At 39.9% G+C, this 18,738-nt stretch overlaps 1 protein-coding gene across 16 annotated transcripts in view; it reads right to left on the bottom strand.

Annotated features, from left to right (window-relative positions):
• Positions 1-3,045: 3,045 nt before the first annotated feature.
• The window catches only part of dgkh (diacylglycerol kinase, eta), a 65,912-nt gene continuing 50,219 nt past the window's right edge, over positions 3,046-18,738 (bottom strand). For 9 of the 16 annotated variants that reach the window (XM_074657683.1, XM_074657677.1, XM_074657674.1 and 6 more), the window contains 14 exons: positions 16,733-16,867; positions 16,489-16,606; positions 16,201-16,311; positions 15,764-15,860; positions 14,569-14,676; positions 12,483-12,596; positions 12,262-12,396; positions 12,009-12,169; positions 11,792-11,897; positions 11,534-11,626; positions 10,962-11,081; positions 10,663-10,768; positions 8,944-9,074; positions 3,046-6,852 (listed from right to left, as the gene is read on the bottom strand). In XM_074657683.1, coding sequence (XP_074513784.1) covers positions 6,766-6,852; positions 8,944-9,074; positions 10,663-10,768; positions 10,962-11,081; positions 11,534-11,626; positions 11,792-11,897; positions 12,009-12,169; positions 12,262-12,396; positions 12,483-12,596; positions 14,569-14,676; positions 15,764-15,860; positions 16,201-16,311; positions 16,489-16,606; positions 16,733-16,867 — 1,622 coding nt within the window. In that variant the 3' untranslated portion in view covers positions 3,046-6,765. Of the gene's footprint in view, positions 6,853-8,943; positions 9,075-10,662; positions 10,791-10,961; positions 11,127-11,533; positions 11,627-11,791; positions 11,898-12,008; positions 12,170-12,261; positions 12,397-12,482; positions 12,597-14,568; positions 14,677-15,763; positions 15,861-16,200; positions 16,312-16,488; positions 16,607-16,732; positions 16,868-18,738 lie in introns of all 16 variants that reach the window. The other 7 variants (XM_074657685.1, XM_074657679.1, XM_074657684.1 and 4 more) reach the window with 4 other exon arrangements.

The raw sequence follows: 18,738 nt of genomic DNA on the forward strand, positions 1-18,738 counted from the left end.
ATAAATTGTGGCTTGTTTTTAACTTTACGGGTCGCTCCTTCTTTAAATTGGGCATCAAACCACCAACCTTCCGATTGGTGGTTCGATCCCCGGTTGCTCCGGGTCCTTGAGCAAGACACTTAACACCAAATTGCTCCCGAAGGCATAGCCATCGGTGTGTGTATGAGTATTTCGATTAGATCCTGATGGGCAAAGTTGGCACCTTAGCAGCCTCTGCCATCAGTGTATGAATGTGTGTGTGAATGGGTGAATGCTGACATGTAGTGTAAAGCGCTTTTAGTGGTCGGAAGACTAGAAAAGCGCTTTATAAATGCAAGTCCATTTACCATTCTTCTTTGGTGTTTATTGGCGGTTGGCAAACCAGCTTATAAAATATATGGGAATGATCGGCATCTAGTGCACCACATTCTCTCCAAATATTTTCTCTTGACCTTCGGCGTGATGAAAAATGTGAATACATTTTTCCAAGGTTTTTAAATGTTAATTAATGTTGTATCAGTCAGTTGGATGAGTTAAAGATGATATATACATGTTTACCTTCTTACGAGTCGATTTCACCGACTCTCAAAAATGAATCTGACTCCCCATTTCCTGTGCATCACCGTTCTTCCCATGAAAACAAGAGTGATTGAGGCATCACCAATCGCACGCCGAGAAAACGATAATGTGTCGCACTGACACTGTCGAACACAGAACAATCAAACTGCAGTGTGTTTTTTTATGGCTTTTATATTATTTATGTTTTATAGATGAAAAAGATATCATACTATAAAGATTGAGATATTACTCACTGTCAACAATCCCAGTTTTTCGGCAGATGAGATTTACATAATTAATTTTATTATTATCTTAGCAAAATATTATACATATAAAATTATATGGCTTAAAAGAATACCCTCCCAAATAGGGAGATAGAATAGGATGATGACTGAAATGTACACTGATTTTTTTTTAAATTCATTATATGTATATGTGTTTTTGTATGTGTATATACTGAGTATATATATATGTATATATACATTTATTTTATTTTATTGTTTTTAATTTTATTTATTTTTTACTTGTGTATATTCTTTTTAATTATTTATCTGTTTGTTGTATATAATATGTTTTTCCTTTATCTATACTGGCTTATTTTATATTAATATTACGTTTGTTACGTTTCTTTGTACCGAGAATGTTACTATTTGGGACGTTTGTGAATGTTTGTTCTGTTGTTTCATAATGAACAAAAAAATGATAAATATAATATTGAAAAAAAAAAGAATACCCTCCTTTTTATTTTTAAATATACTGATTTTAAAACACATTTGACTATGATTGATAACTTAAAACAAAACAATTCTAAATTGGCTAAAACTATTAAATTGTTTAGACATTTCAAATTTATTCCAATTGTTTAACAGTCCACGATTGTTTGTTTGTTTGTTTATTTTGTTTTTGTTAATCTTTTCCTTTCCTTACATTTTATTTGTTGTATAATTTCTTTTATATTATTTTTATATTGTAAAAATATATTTGCAGAATTGTAATGAAAAATCTGAACATGTATATGAATCTACTGTATTGAACTTTTCAAATAAAAAGAAATGTTTTATGGAATGTTATTATGTCACAATGGACAAAATACATAAACATACAAACTAATACAACAGTGAAAAAAGTGACGTGCAAAAATATGTCATTTAATTTATTCAAGTCTTGCACTTTGCACGTATTTAAATGCCACTGCTGATGCATTAGTGTATACACATTTTAATCAATTCTATATCACCCACACAGATTTATCCCTGAATCTCCTGATGCTATGCTCTTGTGTCATTTATTAATGTTTAGTTATTTGCATTCTTCCCATGTAATTAATAGTCTTGTGAATCAGTTACATGGCCCACTGTTCAGTCCTTCACATAAACTATGTAACATATTTGTTGTAGGAAACTGACTGCATCTAAAATGCCTACAAGGAAATGAAAGCTCTTTTATTGGTGGTGGTGACCGGAAAGGAACTAAAATGCCCAATTTAAAGAAGGAGGGACCCGCAAAGTTAAAAACAAGCCGCAATTTATGTTTTGACGCTTTAATAGGTTGTCCAACCATTTGGTTGACCACATTTTGAGTAGATCTTGTTAATGACACTTCAGATTTAAAAAACCAAACCATCTCAGGAAGTTATTGACATCTCGACCGTTTGGTAAAGGCCAATAATCGGATGAAAAGAGCATTGTTTGTTGTTGTTTTTGCCTAAATGAACTAAAAAATGCAATAAAAAATCTATTCTGTGAGACCTTGAAAGGGTTTATAACTCAAGCCTGATGACTAAATGGATGCATATGTTTTCATTTCCTTAAAATCACAGATGTTTTCATTTCTTTTATTTTCATGTGTGCATCTCAAAAAAAAAAAAAATGTGAGCAAAACCTGCTCGTCCTGGAAACATTTGTTTCCTCTGGGCACATCAACAGCCACAATATATGGAGCTTGGACAGATTCCATGAGCTTTCCACAGATTCCACAATTGTGTTTTTGCTTCTCGGGGGAAAAATGTTGAGGTGATTTCTTTTTGACAAATGGTGAAATAGAGGTGGATGGGAACAGACAGTACAAAAAAATATATATATTTTGCCAGAGATGAAGTGAGATCACATGAGAAAAAACACTAGAATGAGCTACTGAAAACATTTCTGGTTAAAAAAAGGGATATAGTGAGAGAAGAGGAGAGGATGTGGAGAGAAAAATGCTCAGGGATGTGGGTGTACCAGAAGAACTTCAAATGTCACAGATGGCCCACAGTCTTAAGTCACAATGTCGCTATTCAACACTTGAAACTTTGACATGCCACAAGGAATTTGTTTGCCACAACTGATTTATCCTATGACACAACAGAGACACTGTGAACAGAAGGTTTTTTTCATTTCAGGAGGCAACACTGCTATGAAATATCTATATACACTCAACTGGAACATACTTTATCCCCTTAAGATATTTCACATTTCATAACACGGGTTCTTTTCCTGGAAGTGAAATCAACACAGAATGAGGCCGAAACACGCTGCATATGTATTTGGTTTTATTGAAGAAGAGAGATATGAATAGGTAGCCTGTTTTAAGGCACCTTAAAAATGTACAACAAAAGCTGAACCATTTATTTATTCAGAATACAAAAATACACATCTCATAGTGACTCCAAATTGTAATAAATAGTTAACCATGCATTCTAACCATAAAAAGGCACAGAAAACAGTCACTTAGTAGTCATAAAAATGATCAACTACTTTACCAAAAATCATCCAGATAGTAATACAGGTGACAACTGTAACATTATATTCCAAATGTGAAAACACAATACACATCATGTCATTTAACCTTAGGCAATAAATATGCAAATATTGTTTATACCTACATATATATTCTTAAAAATTAAAACTGTGCCATTGTAAACATAATGTAAACAAATGAAACTCACTTTTCTCCCATCACTTTATAGGAACCACGTCAAAGACTTATATGTTATCCTGTCTTTTGGAGGAACCTTGCATGGGTTTCGTTGGTCTTAGAAAACCAGGCAGTTTGCAGCATTATTTACAGACCACTGGAAAACACAGCAAGGGAGAAAGGTGGCTACTTCCACTTTTGTATGGAAAGGTCAAGCGTTCTCTCGTCTGGGGCCGAAGCATTTGAGATTTTAGAGAACCAGGCAGACACTTTGGACACACAGATAACAGAGACGTAGACGGACGCAGCTCAGGAGCTGCAGCGGTATTAGTGGATTCAGTTTGGTGATGATGGAGATTTAATGGATTCGAGGCCAAACTCAACGAGCACTGCAGGAACAAGGCAGCGTACAGCAGCTCTACTATACTGCTCCATTTAAAGCACATACTAACGGAAAGGCTTATATTATCCAGAGTTTCTGGCTAACATAACTGTCGTCAAATATAGTTAATGAATCTGATGTACTAACTGAATAAAAGGCAGAGTTGTGTCCATGAGGATAAACGTCTCTTAAGTCAGGTAGAGGTGCAATAAAATTGGAAATAATCTCTTGCGGTTTATAGCAACTAACCTCTCTTTGGCTAGGAGTTGCAGAATGAACAATACATGAAAAAAATTTATCTTGGATTGGAATTTGATTGATATGCTTCTTAATTTCTGCACGCCAATTAGCGCCATGAACACAGTAGCCTGACACAACTGATTGTTGGCATAAGCAAACAGTAAAATGCTGTTTGACAATGTGAGTCAGGGACTGTGGAGAGGTGATATGTAATAGATCGCCCTCTGGTGGGATATTTGAGACAACACATGAAGTTTCAGCCTCTCACATTCTAGTATTATTGAGGATACTTTGATGAAAGCTGAAAACTTGTGCGCATGTTGAAATGTAGCACTCAATAGTCACCCGATCCGACTGCTGTCAGGCCATCTAACAGGCGTTATGGGGCACTATGTGCGCCTACCATGTGAATAGATGATAAAACCTAATATTGGGTGTAGTAGGCCCCTATTGAGCCACATCTATGGTGCTTATAGCGACTGATAACGCCTATTTAATAGCAGCAGAGAGCAGTGTAATCGGCTGCAATATATAGTAAAAAAAAGTAGTTTTTTAAACTAATCCTTAACAGAAGACTCTTTGAGGTGAAAAGGCAGAATTAAAACCAACATACAGACAACGTTATTCTCCAAAAGGCGGAAAACTATCAGAGTTGAAATTACATGATAAAATTAGTTGGCAATGGTAAGTATACAATTGCTGATAATATGCCACTGTTGTAGTAGACACACACACACAAAAACATTGTGATACATGTTAACACAACAGTCATGTCTGCCCACTCTACTCATTCACCGACACAGTCCTACTTTAGTGTATCGTCTTGGAAGCACAGAGGAGCAAAACTACAAACTAGTGAACCGCTGGAAGAAATTTGGAGTCCGTAAGAAAAAAGCAGTCTGTCTACGGGCCTGAATTTTTAAAATCTAATCCCCAAACCTCGAGGAGGTATACAAAAAACTCTATTTTTTTTTTTTCCCCATTGAGAAACATCATGTCGGAAAGCTGCAGAGACAGTATCAAAACAAGAGATAAAATATTGCACCATCATTAGAATACAACAGCATTATCATGTACAAGAGATTAGAACAAAATCAACAACACACAATTGTTATGGTGTAATATACACAATCAAATGTGTAAGCTGTTGACAATGCATGCCATGTCAGCAATCTACAAATGCATTCGACTACGACACTTACAAACATTGTTTGCATACACTGGTATATATATATATATATATATATACAGTGCATATGTGTATATACAAACTTAGCATCACATATAGAAATATACCCTGTAATGCCACCAGTCTTAAAAAGAAACTAACAAGTAAAAGTAGTGTTCTATCAACGTCTCACTTGTAATTTGAAGGAAAAGTAAAAAGCTGCACTGGAACGACGCTATGCAGGCTGCAGATCAACTGCTCTATTACATATTCAAAAACCCATATCTAACTGCTATTCTCGTTAGTGTTAAATACTGTGTTAAATTGCCAAAAGTTAAAAAGTTGAGGTGAATCGTTAATTCTATGTAATGATATGAGTATTTGCACTTGCATAAAGCAAGAAGTAAAAAGTGCCTTTTAAGTGTTCCTTAAAAAAACCTCAACGACCCTACAGTTTATTGTACTTTCTTCCCCGACTAACACTAATCTCTCTCCCACCTTAAATGGAATTAACAACTAAAGACCTACTGGCCTATTAAATTAAGAGTCGCGACCTGAACAAAGCCATCAGATGATTTTCTTACACATTCACTTTGGTACTGATATCACATCCACAAAGAACGTGTCAACTTACAGATATTAATTCCATATATTCATACCTCAACAGCTTTTTAAAAAAAAAACTTCTTATGACTTCTACCAATAAAGCACATTTTTACACTAAATGACTGAAAATATGGCACAAATCTTTGACACGTCATTATCATGCAAACGAAATAAATTAAAGCTAGAAAAGAAAGGTTGGATTTAGACCAAAACAAAGGGATGCTTTCAGTAGTAACAAAATGGCATCGTAATACTTAAAAGTCATGTAAAACTTGTTCAAGTGTTATTTTGCACACACACAAAAAAATCAAGACACTAATCATGCAATTAAACATATCTAAAGTTGAGCAAGCATAGCATGCGACAGTATCCCACTGTTTTCAGACACCACACCTTCCAGATTAACCACCCAGACTGTGATGTTACATCTTTATCTTCTCCGTCTCCACCGAGCAGCAGAAACCCGCAGGTTGCTTTGCTCTGTGATGTGAGCCAGAGATCCAGCTAAACATCCCACGTTTTACACGCTACCGAACTGAAGCTAAATCCCACACTCATGGAAGTCCTGGTTTTGCTACTAGTTTGTTATCACAACTCAAACAACAAGTCAACAGTATGGTTAGTTGCATACCTGATTGTGTGCTATGAATGGTTATTAACTTAGAAATGGCTTTTTTTTTTGTTTTGTGAAGATCCATGACTTCCTTTTGCATTTCCGTCCGCCTTTTCTCAACAGTCATTTTGGCACCAAAGCACAAACGAACGCACTAATGTATCTTGGTAACAACATCACAGAGGCTTCCTCAGCAGAGGGATAAAAATCCAGCTCTCCTCGAATGCCTATCTTCTCCTTCACTGCCTGCGGTGCTCCCAAACGCTTCCACTGATGTGAGGGGAATGTTTTATTTCCCCCTCTCCGGTAGCGTCTGCTTCCGGGTTAGAGGTCAACCATAGAGGCCTTGGCCAGGTCTTTAGTTCCCTGGAGAATTCTCTTCATATGACCCACTTTCGATATCCCCAGATCCTAAAGAGAGACAAGAAACCCAACACATTAAAAACACAGAGACATTTTTATCGCAAGTCAAGTATTCTAGCCAAACACCGGCCTTTAAAGTGACCTTTGGTCCAGACTGAAATATCTCAACAACTGTTGGATGGATTGCCATTTTATTCGGTACAGATATCCACGATACCATAAAGACTTTGGTGATCCTCTGACTTTTTACTTTAGCGTCACCATGAGGGTGGTAACTGTGGTTCCGAGTGAAATGTCTCGGCAACTGTTGGATGGACTGCCAGGAAATGAGGTACACACACTCGTGTCACCCTCTGGATGAACTGTAATATCTTCAGTAATACCTTAACTTTTCATCTAGCACCATCATCAGGTCAAAATAAATAAATTAATACTTTTTTTATTTTTATATATATATATATATATATGTTGTTGCTGCTGTCTTTATGTCCCTTTATGTTATAAGTATGTGTATGTATTCCTTTAACCTTAAATAAAAAAATAAAAAAAATAAAAAAACTTCTCGGCAATAATAAAAAAAAGATCAACAAATACCAGAGGGCATGTGTCTCGAGTCACATGACTTGGCTCGAGTCAGACTCAAGGCGCAAATTTGAAGACTTGCTTGACTAACATTGAAAAAAGACTTGACTTGAATTTGACTAGGTATTCATCACTTGAGACTTGAGACAGATGACTTGAAAGAATATTTGCATTTTTCTAGATATTGATAATCACGTTTTGTTTTTGTAGGCTTATGTAACATTTTTTTTTAAATAAAATGTGAGCTAATTTAATCATGTCCTTGGTGTTTTATTGATGCCATGCACCACTTTTAATTAGGGAAATATTTTTATTGTAGAAAAACATTTTATCATTTCATATTTGATAGATCATCACAATTTCATATGACTCGACTTGACTTGCTTGATTCTCACCACAGTAACTTGGGACTTGTTTGAGACTTTGAGGAGGTTAAGACCTGAGACTTGCTGGCTCAGACTGTCACACTGTTATGGCTTAATGTGACACTTGATTAGAACAGAGCCGTCGTTAATGTTATTAGTAACACCTGCTGTGCTTTTCCTACTATGACAAGTTAAAAGTCTGAAGGGGGAGGCAGCATGCTCGCTGTTGCTGATGACAGATGCTGTGTGAGTCACACATTACTCTATATTTTGTATCATTGCCATAAACACAATGAAGCTGTATTTCTTTCGGTGGTCAGATGTGAAACAAACAAGCAAGAAAATGAATACAGGTGATTTCTGAGAGGTTTGTGTGGGCGTTGTCTCCATACTGTATTCCAGTCTCGGTCGGGCTCTTATGGAGGTCAATCGATATTTTAGGATGAGTTCACTGTACATAGACTCAATTGGCATTTATTGTTTATAAGGTGATTTCAAGCTGGCAATGTAATCTCAATGTAAGGCCTCACAAATGGGTAAGGGGAGTTCATTTTTCACTTCTGTGCAGCCCGAATGAGTGTTCGTTCCAGCTCCCTTTAGGAGGACAGCAGGAGAGCTGATGTCTCCATGACAACGGTGATATTCACCTACATTTTGAGGAAGAAAGTATCACGCAAACGTCCCGCGGATCAGAACAAATTCAAGTGAACATGTGTGAGTGTTTGATATGTACATGTCTGTATATTTGTGTAAAGGGACTCCATCTGTCTTTAACAGATTCACACAATCAGGGTCGAGCCACTTTCAATATCACAACTAAACTCACTGCCTGACTTTCTACTTTTGTCCCTCAACAACCCGCCCGGTTTGGTCTATCCCCTCCCCTCCCATCCCATCCCATCCCTGGCCTGTAGGCTTCCCCTCTCCAGCAGATACACAGTGTTAGTGGGTTACAACGAGTCTCTTTCACCAAGCAACGATCAGACAGTAGAAGCCAAGCAGAGCGATGCAGTGCAGCAACGAGAGGTGGCAAAACAGGGAGACATCTGACAGGTTAAAGAGCATAAGAAAACCCAGTGGACAGAGAGAAAAGAGTTGATTGTGGGTCGGACAAGAGGGTTCACACAGATTCACTGACAGGTGTGTGTTTCTGAGTGTGTGTGTGTGTGTGTGTGTGAGTGTGTGTGTGTACCTTCAGGTCCCTCCTCTCCAGGTGCAGCAGCTCCGAGCCTCGGATGTCGTGTCGGATGAAGGTGTCTCTGTACTCCCCGAGACTCAGCTGTTCCAGCCAGACGCCCACCTCCTCTGGGCCCCATCTTTCCACTACACACACACACACACACATACACACATTCACAAACACAAACAAACACACACACACGGGGCAGAGCAGAGAGAGGCTCAGGGCGCCTCGCAGGTATCCACACACACCACAAGCTTTCACTCTCACACTCCATGTACTCTCTGGATATGTCATCGCACACAAAACCTCACAAATGGGCACAAGTTTTGTGGTAAATCATTGAAGGAAAAGATGGAATAAGAAATGGAGTGAGAGCGCCAGAGAGGAAGGGAAGAGGGAGAGCAGTGGCGGCAGCTGGCGGAGGAGGGAGGAGTTTGACAAAGGCCAAAGGTCGGTCAGAACAAGGCAGTGGCCGACGCCGTTCCAGGAAGACTGGGGGGGGGTCATGCATATCATCCACCAATATCAGAGCACACAGAAAAAAGTAGAGGAGGAAGTAAGGAGGCGGAAGCCTGCGCGGTCTGCAGGAAATACAGCCCAACTAATCAAGAACCAGCCCACGATGAGAGGAAGGGCTCACACTCTTAAACCTGATCTGACATATACTAACGTATAAAAACATAAACCCACTTAGTGTGCATCAAGTTAGAGATTAGTCATCTAGAAATCTGTTTTTTAAGTGACTTTTCGTTCGTGTTCAAATGAAATATTAGATCCCTGCAGGCTTTCCCTTGTTGCAGCCTTGTTCTTCTCCTGACTTTGCGCCTTTTGATGTTGACAGCTGGATGAGAGCATGAATGGAGGGGAGGGAGGGTTGCGATTTGATGGTTAGGGTCAGACTGTGGGATTTATCACCTCAAACACACACCTGTTCTTTGTGTTTCTACCAGCGGATTACAATGAAGTAATACCTTTATGTATGGATTGTAATGTGATGATAGTGAGAAGGCATGGTGAAGGGTAACCATGACGACTGTTGGAAGAAGTTGGTTTATTTTGTGTGCGTGTGAATGTGCATCTTCATCATGGACTTGTAAAGTTTAAACACAGTGGTCAGTTATGTACAGCGAGCCCGCTTATATGTTATTTTATCCCGCTTATTACACGGCTACTTACTGAAGAAATCAATAATTTGACACAAAAATGGTCCAAGATCAGAGCTGCGTCCATAGCAACGGTCTGTTATACATAGCAACGGTCTGCTACAAAGAAATAACAGACCGTAGATCGCAATATTTGACCAATCCAAATTGAGTATTCAACAAAGCCGTGTAATAAACAGTATTAATGAATGAGCGAAGGGTGGTAGCACTTCCACCTAATCGTCCTGGTTTCCACTAGTTGAAGTATCTAATAATCTGAGTGTGAAATGATTTTCTGTAGCTGCTAAGCTACCAAAACAACATCCCTACTATACTTTAAACTTCATAATATGATTGACAAATCAAACCTTGCTAAGCCTCTTAGGTAGAATTATTTGAGCTCAGTGGATTCTGATCTAATGCTACCATCCTTTCAAAATAAAAGGCAGAAACAATCGTGTAATGAGGCAGCGGAGCCGGCAGTGTAAATGCTCCACATGTCAGCTGGGACAGACTCTGACTGACTCCCAGTCTCTGTCTGTCCAGTCTGTTCACTACTGAGGGGAAAACGTGAGCGCAGCCCTACCTGACTGAGGACTCGTCTTCTTGCTGGCCTTTTCCTTCTTGAACTTGGGCACTATGCGAAACATGCTGCTGCGACTGTTCCTCTTGCCGTAACCCAGAGAGTGGTCCTGGTACATAAGCACAATCAACCTATAGCCTTTCATTTAGCTACTCAACTCTGACGTTACCTGGAGCCACATTACACCAAACACATACAGTATATATATATACGTGTGCAGATAGCTCGACAGGCGTAAAACAGAATATTGGTATTGTATACACATGCTCATATGTGTGTCAGTGTTTGCTGAGCCTGCTCACCTCCTCATCATTGGGCTGCAGTATGTGGTAGAGCCAGGGGATGTCTCCCAGTTTGCCCAGTTCCAACTCCGCACTCTGCAGAGCACTGGACAGCTGATCCTCCTCTGGTTGGTCCAACTGCTGCAAGGGCGGGAAACACAAGCCGAGGTCAACTACATGCAGTTACTGTAAGGAGAACTATGACAATAAGACCCCAGCTCATAATAAACCAGAATTATCCTTTAATGCCATTGGGACATTTTCACGTCGGTCAAATCCTACATACTGTCCCTTTAAATCATTTTACATCCACAGTTATGGTTACAGACTCCATCTCCACCTCCCTACACTCGTAGTTTGAGTGCAATTCATTTGCCAAAGAGACAAAACGCACAATAAACTTAGTTAACGATGAATTTGACTGATAGTATTATTATTATTATTTATTTTTTCTAATTTTCTATAGATGTTGCGATAATATCGTGAATTCTTTTGGCCATGATAATCATGTAGTGAAAATCTGATATTGTGACAGTAAAAGTAAAAAAAAAAAAAGTAATTAATGTAATGATAAAGTCGCCATAAAGACTCACCAGAGAGACTCGGCCCAGCAGCAGAGACTCTGTCTCGTTGTACAGAGCCTTGACGGTGCTCGCCACCTCTATAGCTGTGTTTCTGGTCAGACTCTGCAAACGGGACACAACAGTTCATTTATTAACAATTCTGCAAGCTGTTTCTCATTTTGAGCATTTGAATAGCTTCAGTTCAAAATCTGTTCAGTCGTGGTACAAAGTTGGCCTTTTCGTAAACACCATTCACAGGCTTGTTCATGAAAACACGGGTTAACTAACCTCTGGGAACTTGGGGTGCGTTTTGTTGATGGCGTGAGACGCGGCATTAACAGCATGAGCCAGCTCCTGCTCTAACATCCCATTGGTCTTTGCCGCCTCACATATCCTGTGATAACAAAACGCAAAATGGTGATTTCCAGGATTCGTCTGGATTCTTCTTATCTGTATAGACCTGTAGAGTAAGACCTGATACTCGTGTGTGGGTGTGCATGTTTACCTTGTGATGAGCTCCTCTGCAGCGCGGGCGCACATCTGCACCTGGGCGGCCTCCTCCTCTGTAGCTAGATCCACAGACTGCTGCGGGTAGAGGTGTGGCCGCAAGGGAGCCTTATCATACTTCAGCTTGTCCTCCCATGACTTCAACGTGTTCTCAAACGCCTGCAGGGGAAATCAAAGCATGAGTACATACAGTACACACAATACCCAACCTCTTCACTCCTGCTGCTCTTCACTGAGCCCCTCTTCCTCACCCGGTCTCTGGTGAGCATCTGAGCCCTGTTCTTGTGCTGGATCTTGATGACTCCAGGCGGTTGGATCCAGGCCTCGCCGTCCACCTGAATGGGAACCCCCTCATCGCCCAGGATGGTAATCTTCACTGTTCGACACTGAATCAGGCAGAGAGGCATATATTACATATACATGCTCTTATATGTATTTTCATACTGTTGTTTAGTGTGTGTTGTTCTCTCACCTGTGCTATGCGGTGGTGCTGCAGTTTGATGACTCTGGACACGGCCATCTGCATGCTCCCAAACACAGCCACGACCTCCAGGATCTTATCATCGAATGACGGGGCACAGAAGATCTGCACGACACAATGACGACATTCAGTATGTTATCTATATTGTATAATGTATTATTAGGTCACGAATCATTAAACTTCATAATTGCTGGTCACTGACATTTTTTTGTTGTGAGGATCATATATCATAATTCCCTATGATCATTTTATATAATGCATTATAATGTAATTATAAGTTACTCTAAGTGGTCACTGTTGGCTTTAAGTAAAGTAAAATGTTTTGTGTTATTCTTGCATAGATTTTATATTTCTTTTATTTTACTTAAAGCAAACAATGACCACTTAGAGTAACTTATAAGCGCATTACCATGCATTATAACAGTGATTATAAAGCATTATAAAAAATATTATAATGTATTACAACAATGGAAATTATAATACTTTATGATCCTTGCAAAAGAAAAGTCAGTGAGTGACCATCAATTAGGATGCATTATGATACTTGACCTTATGAGTCATTATAAAATGCTTTATAATGTGTTATGTTTACTGTTATAAAGCATTATGAATATTTATGAGTGCTTATAACTATAATTACACAGTGCTTTAAGCAGATTATAACGCATTATAAGTATGTTTATGACGCATTATAGACACGGATGTCATAGAAAGTGTTAATATAATATAATATATTAATAAATCTAAGCTAAATTTGTCCATTTTTTAATAGAAATCTTGGTAAGTTGACTTAAAAATTGACTTTTCTCTGACTGACTGGTTCAATATTAATGTAAAAGTAATGCCCAATGTACACTACAAATACAGGCTTGTGTAATTAATAGAAAACTATTTAAATTGCCATCAAAATATTTGTTAAAAATATTGCAGTTAGATATTTATCCGTAGTCTGTGGCACAAAGGAATAAGATATAGCAGGATAAAGTCATTGTTCGTTTTGGTCTTTCCATGACATTTATTGACAATGAGAAGAATATAAAACATCACCAGCCTTATCCTTTAATGTAATCTATGAGCCCGTATCTCTGTTGTTCTTCTATATTTGTAAAACCCTGCCTCTGAGGAGACGTTCTGCCCTGTCAGCTCCGTTTAGCTGCAGCCTGAGTGAGAAATGAATTGTTTCTGAAAGGAGTCTGGTATCGATCTCTGCCAGCAAACTGCCCGTGAAAAGGTCAAAGCAATGAGGAGTCAGCATCTGCCCGAGTACATAGAGAGAGGCTCAGCAGAACAAAACAAAAAAAAAATGCTGAATAGGTAACATTTCACCGCGATTAAGTGATCAAACAACATGATCAGATGCGTTGTCGTGTGTGGCCGAGGACACTAGATGGAGACCAAAACACATTCAGTAAAACATTCTGTACTGCATCTAGTGCTATCGTAGAGGTGGTGACATGTTGATCTTTCAATCTATCATCAGTTTTTGGTACCAATAATGTGCATTTCAACTATTTTCATATAAACTCAGTCTTTGTTCTATAGCAGATCAGCTGCCAAAGTGTAAGATTAGACCACAAAACAGGTAGATCTATTTGAGAGAACATTTTAAATTGTAATGTATATCTGTGTGAGCGTGCAATAACTAAATGTCCTCTCCCTGCTTCCTCCTCTCCAGCAAAACAGTTACATAACACCAAATGCAGATACAGTATGTGTGTCCGAGGGTAAACTCTGCAGGGGCTCACTGAGGGGTGTGTGTGTGTGTGTGTGTGCAAACTGACTGTAATCCCTCAGCAAGCCCTTGTGCTCTGGGCCTTAAGCAAACAAGTACAAATATCTCTCTAACCATCCCTCCCCCTGCACCTCCAGGCTATCGGGGTCATGTTAAACCAGGGTCCAGGCGCTCTTTCCATATTTAACGACAGAGAAAACGAGAGAGGTGGAGCGTTGGGCTTGAAGAGGAGCAGTAAAAAAAACTGCCCCTTTTCCTCTCCGAAGGAGATCTGAGTCGCCCACCACTTCCAGCAGGATGGAATATTTACACAGAGTCCGTCTAGCGTACTGTCAATGTACTCACATCATCCTCCTTGGTGCCGCCCCAGAAGTTGGTCCCGCCTGCGTAGCTGGGGATGTTTAACACAGCGATCCCCTGAAGGCTGGGCAGGGGGATGTACTGGCCGTCACACTGGGAAAGACAAACAATAACAAAGCAGACCAGTAAGTGAAGGGAGCAGGGAAGGTATCTGTGTTTATAGGATAGATTCAGGGTGTCTGCAGGTTTCATGAACATCTAATAGGGCTGTGCATTGGCAAGAATCTGGCGATACAATATGTATCATGATACAGGGGTTAGGATTGCATATTAATTGCAATATATTGCGATACTCTAAGCAAGGCAATATATTGCAATTTTTAAAATCAAAATTTTAGGAAAACTTTCACAGTATATTTATCACAGTCCCGTAAAATCCAACATCAGAACAAAACACAAAATGAACCGCTGTCTGTCATTAATCTTTGCCTGTAAACTATTAATTAAAAATTGACACAGTTTCACTAAACATAATATTGCGATAGTGTATCAATATTTACTTACACCCATAAAATGCAATATATTTTACTACCTTTTGTTGCCACCTTTGTTTAACTTTATGGACAATTTCACAGCAAAAGCAAAGAGCCATAAAGCTGCAAAAAAAGAGAGCATTTTGCATTGAACATAATCAAATTTCTGAAGTATAAATGGGCATTAAAAGGTGCTAAATGTGAGATTGGGAGCATTTCTATTGCCTCCGCACGGATCTCAACATGGCGACAGCTGAGCCGGTGGCTCGCAGCTGACGGTGCTAATGATGGCTACAGTGCCATCAGTCGGTCGGGACGGCGTTATCAGCTGTAACCGTGCAGCCGCATGCGCTAAAAGCATGTTGTCCTGTTGCTCCTGAACAGTCCAAATCAGTTTCTGAATAAATTGGAGGTGAGAAATAGGCTGTGCGGTTGCAGAATCATGCTTCACCAACGCTTAGATTAAATAGCGTTTTCAAGAGGTTCAAGAGTGTTGAGAAGAGGCGAGTAACATCCTGCTTCTAAATCACTCCCCGCTGTTTGCTGATTGGTACAACCTTCAGCTGTCTGGGTGTACAGACTTACAGTAGATGTCTAAAGCTTCATATAAAACCTGCAAGCGTGCAAGGTGCAGTCTGGATTTGTACATTATGGCGTGACTTTTTCAGACTTTTTTAAGTAAAAGCAAGTGTTCTTGTCTTTCTCACCTCTAGCTGGACCTTCTGCTCCAGGTTCTTGTAGGTTCTCTGCAGAAGCTCCTTCGTGCCCAAAACGCCATACCACATCATGTTCTTGGTACGACTCCTAAGTGGGAGGGAGCAGATGGTGAAAAAGGAACGGGTTGTGAAGTTAAAAGATCATAAAACCTTAAAAGAATGTCTGTTTGAAGCCTTAATAGTAGATTATACTGTATCCTAGTGATTATATTTCTTTTTTTAAGAGTCAGAACACAAGAAATCAAGCAATATCTGCTTGACTAATCATAATATATGTAGTATATTAGGATGAATATGCACATCTTAAATCATAAGAAATGCTTTGTCAATACATATGTAGGCAATGATTGATTAAAACACTTTCCTTGATGGGAGTGATGTTGCTCGGTGGCTGAGAGATGCCTGGAGGTAACAGAAATGTGTCTCACCTGCATTTCTCTGGATGCTCCTCTCTCTTGTTGTTGAACTCCAGGGAGATCTTGGCATCCAGGCCGATGCCAAAGTAGTTGTTCATCACACACTTCTCCATGTAGCCCTCTCTGGGTGGAAAAAATACCAAGCAGACAAACAGTCAGTAAGCTGATGCTCGCACACAAATATATCAAGGACAAACAGAGAGAGACAGAGATGGGTATAGATTTACACTCGAGTGGACAGAGAGAGAAACACAGTGACAAAGATGGGAGAGGACACACGACGAGAGACGCAGCTCTTACAGTGAGTCGAGGTCGGGGTCGATGAAGGGCGTGGCACCGAAGGGGTCGATGTTAGCCAGCAGCATCTTACTAATGATGGAGCTGCCAGCGATGGAGGCAGCCAGACCCGCCCGCAAGCCTGCACACACACACACACACACACACACAAACACATGGACGTCTGTCACATGACGCTGAGATGAAACGTCCGAGTGATCCTGTCCTTGTGTGTTTCGTTAAGGTCAGGTGAAATGTGTGTGTTTACCGGGGCAGATGATGCGCGTGTTGAGCACCGGGAGGTTCTCCTTGCTGGTGGTGAAGGGGGTGATGGTGAAGGAGCCGTAGGACTGGGTGCTGCGGCTCACCCTCCTCTCCGTCGGAGAACAGGGACTCCTAGCAGCTGGAGACACAAAGAAAAGTTCACATCATGCCGTTTCTCTACTCAACATTTTGTTTTTTTGATTCATAATCGTGGTTCCTCGGGGGCAAAACACAACAGAGGGTGCACAATGACATCACTTTTTAATGTGATACCACCCTCTCATCCCACCAGGGGGCATAACAAAACTCGCCTCAGCTGCTATGAGTGGGCAGGGCTGCCATACTGGGAGGAAAACAAACAAATATCTTTAAAAAGTTAAAGCCATCTTTGACAATAATTATGAAGTTGACAGTCAACGGTTAGTTGACGTTGAAACATTTTATTCATACGCAGCTCAACACTGTACCTCCTGTATGTTAGTGTAGCCACCAGAACTAGTAGGACCTCTGGTAGGGGACTCTAGCCTTCAGAATAAAAGCAGGGACCTTGACCTTGAAGTTAGATAAACTTAGGCCTTGAAGTTGGTGAAAACACTGCACTTATTAAGGTTAAAGTGGAGGTTAACAGGAGTATTTTGATATATAATTGTGCAGTTTTTGCGATTTTGTGTATTTGTGAAGATGATGCTTTAACTCTGAAGGATTTAGGAGATATTGCTGTGCATGTATCAAGCTGGATGTGTCAGCCACTAAAAGAAGAAATAATAAAGAAATATAACATATGCATACATATATGTACAAAAATATGTACAATATCAGTGTCATATGCAAGTTAAAGTGGATAAAAAGTGTTAATATTCTGGTCGGCTGTTGACAGGTTTGTAAAAACATTGGTCTCATTTAGAAATGTGCGTGCTTAGTTAGGTAATGTCACACAGCTCCAGCACAGCTTCATGTCGCCTCGCTTCTTTTTTAGCTTTCAGCTGTTTTTCCGTGTGAATGCACGATGACAGCCTCTGAACATCGCGTGTTCGCCACATAGCAACACAGCTCGTGTTGACACCACGTGAATCCTCTACGGGGCAACGAATATATGCAAGACTGGCAGACTGGCAGACTGGGACGCTGACATTCACTGTAAAGATGAACAATCAGAGAGTGTTCTTTTGTGTTCACAGGTCAGAAAGGAGTAAGGAGGCAATAAGAGAAAACAAGGAGAGGATACAAAGCGGAGGGTTTGACTGATACCTCCTAGTCTTCCAACGGCTGGAAAATGTGTGGAAGGAAGGAAGCAGCGCCATGATAAACAGGAAGAACTTCTGCCCCTAAGACAATAACACATCCTGTAGCCGTCGCACACACACACACTCACATAGAGACACATTTACACACACTAACATGCATCCACATTCAAAGCTGCCTATATTACACACATACAGATGCATATAAACAGACGCCCTGCCACAGCACAGATTCGACAGGTACGATCATTTATTATTAAAGAAGTTGCCGCAGACTGAAGATGGAGAGATAAACAGCTTGGCCTGGTGCGAGAGGTGGAACATCACGGGAGAGGAGGGCTCCTCTGTGCACTTTTAGCACTAATCCTTGAGTTTATTTATGACAGGAAACATGATTTGCGTCAGCAGCACTTTTTTTTCCATTAGCTGTCTGGTTCTCTGTGGTGCAGGGAGCGAAACATACACAAGGGGGCGACATTTAAATCCTGAGTGATCTCCTATTCACTTCACAAAGTAGAATAATCTGTTTAACTTTGTCTATATTTGCATATATCAGCGGTTCTCAACCGGGGGGTCGGGACCCCATGGTTGTGGAGAAAATGAATAAATTATAAATAAAAAACATATTTTAGACTGGGGAATAGTTTTTATATTACATCACCTGTACTTGTGATATAATTTGATTTAGAATAGATTTTATTGAGTGTATTTGTGAGAGGCAAAGTGTGTGTGCATGAGTTTCTGATGGGGGATTTCCGGCTGGTCAGGG

Source organism: Sebastes fasciatus, chromosome 14, assembly GCF_043250625.1.
Source record: "Sebastes fasciatus isolate fSebFas1 chromosome 14, fSebFas1.pri, whole genome shotgun sequence".
NCBI lineage: Eukaryota > Metazoa > Chordata > Actinopteri > Perciformes > Sebastidae > Sebastes > Sebastes fasciatus.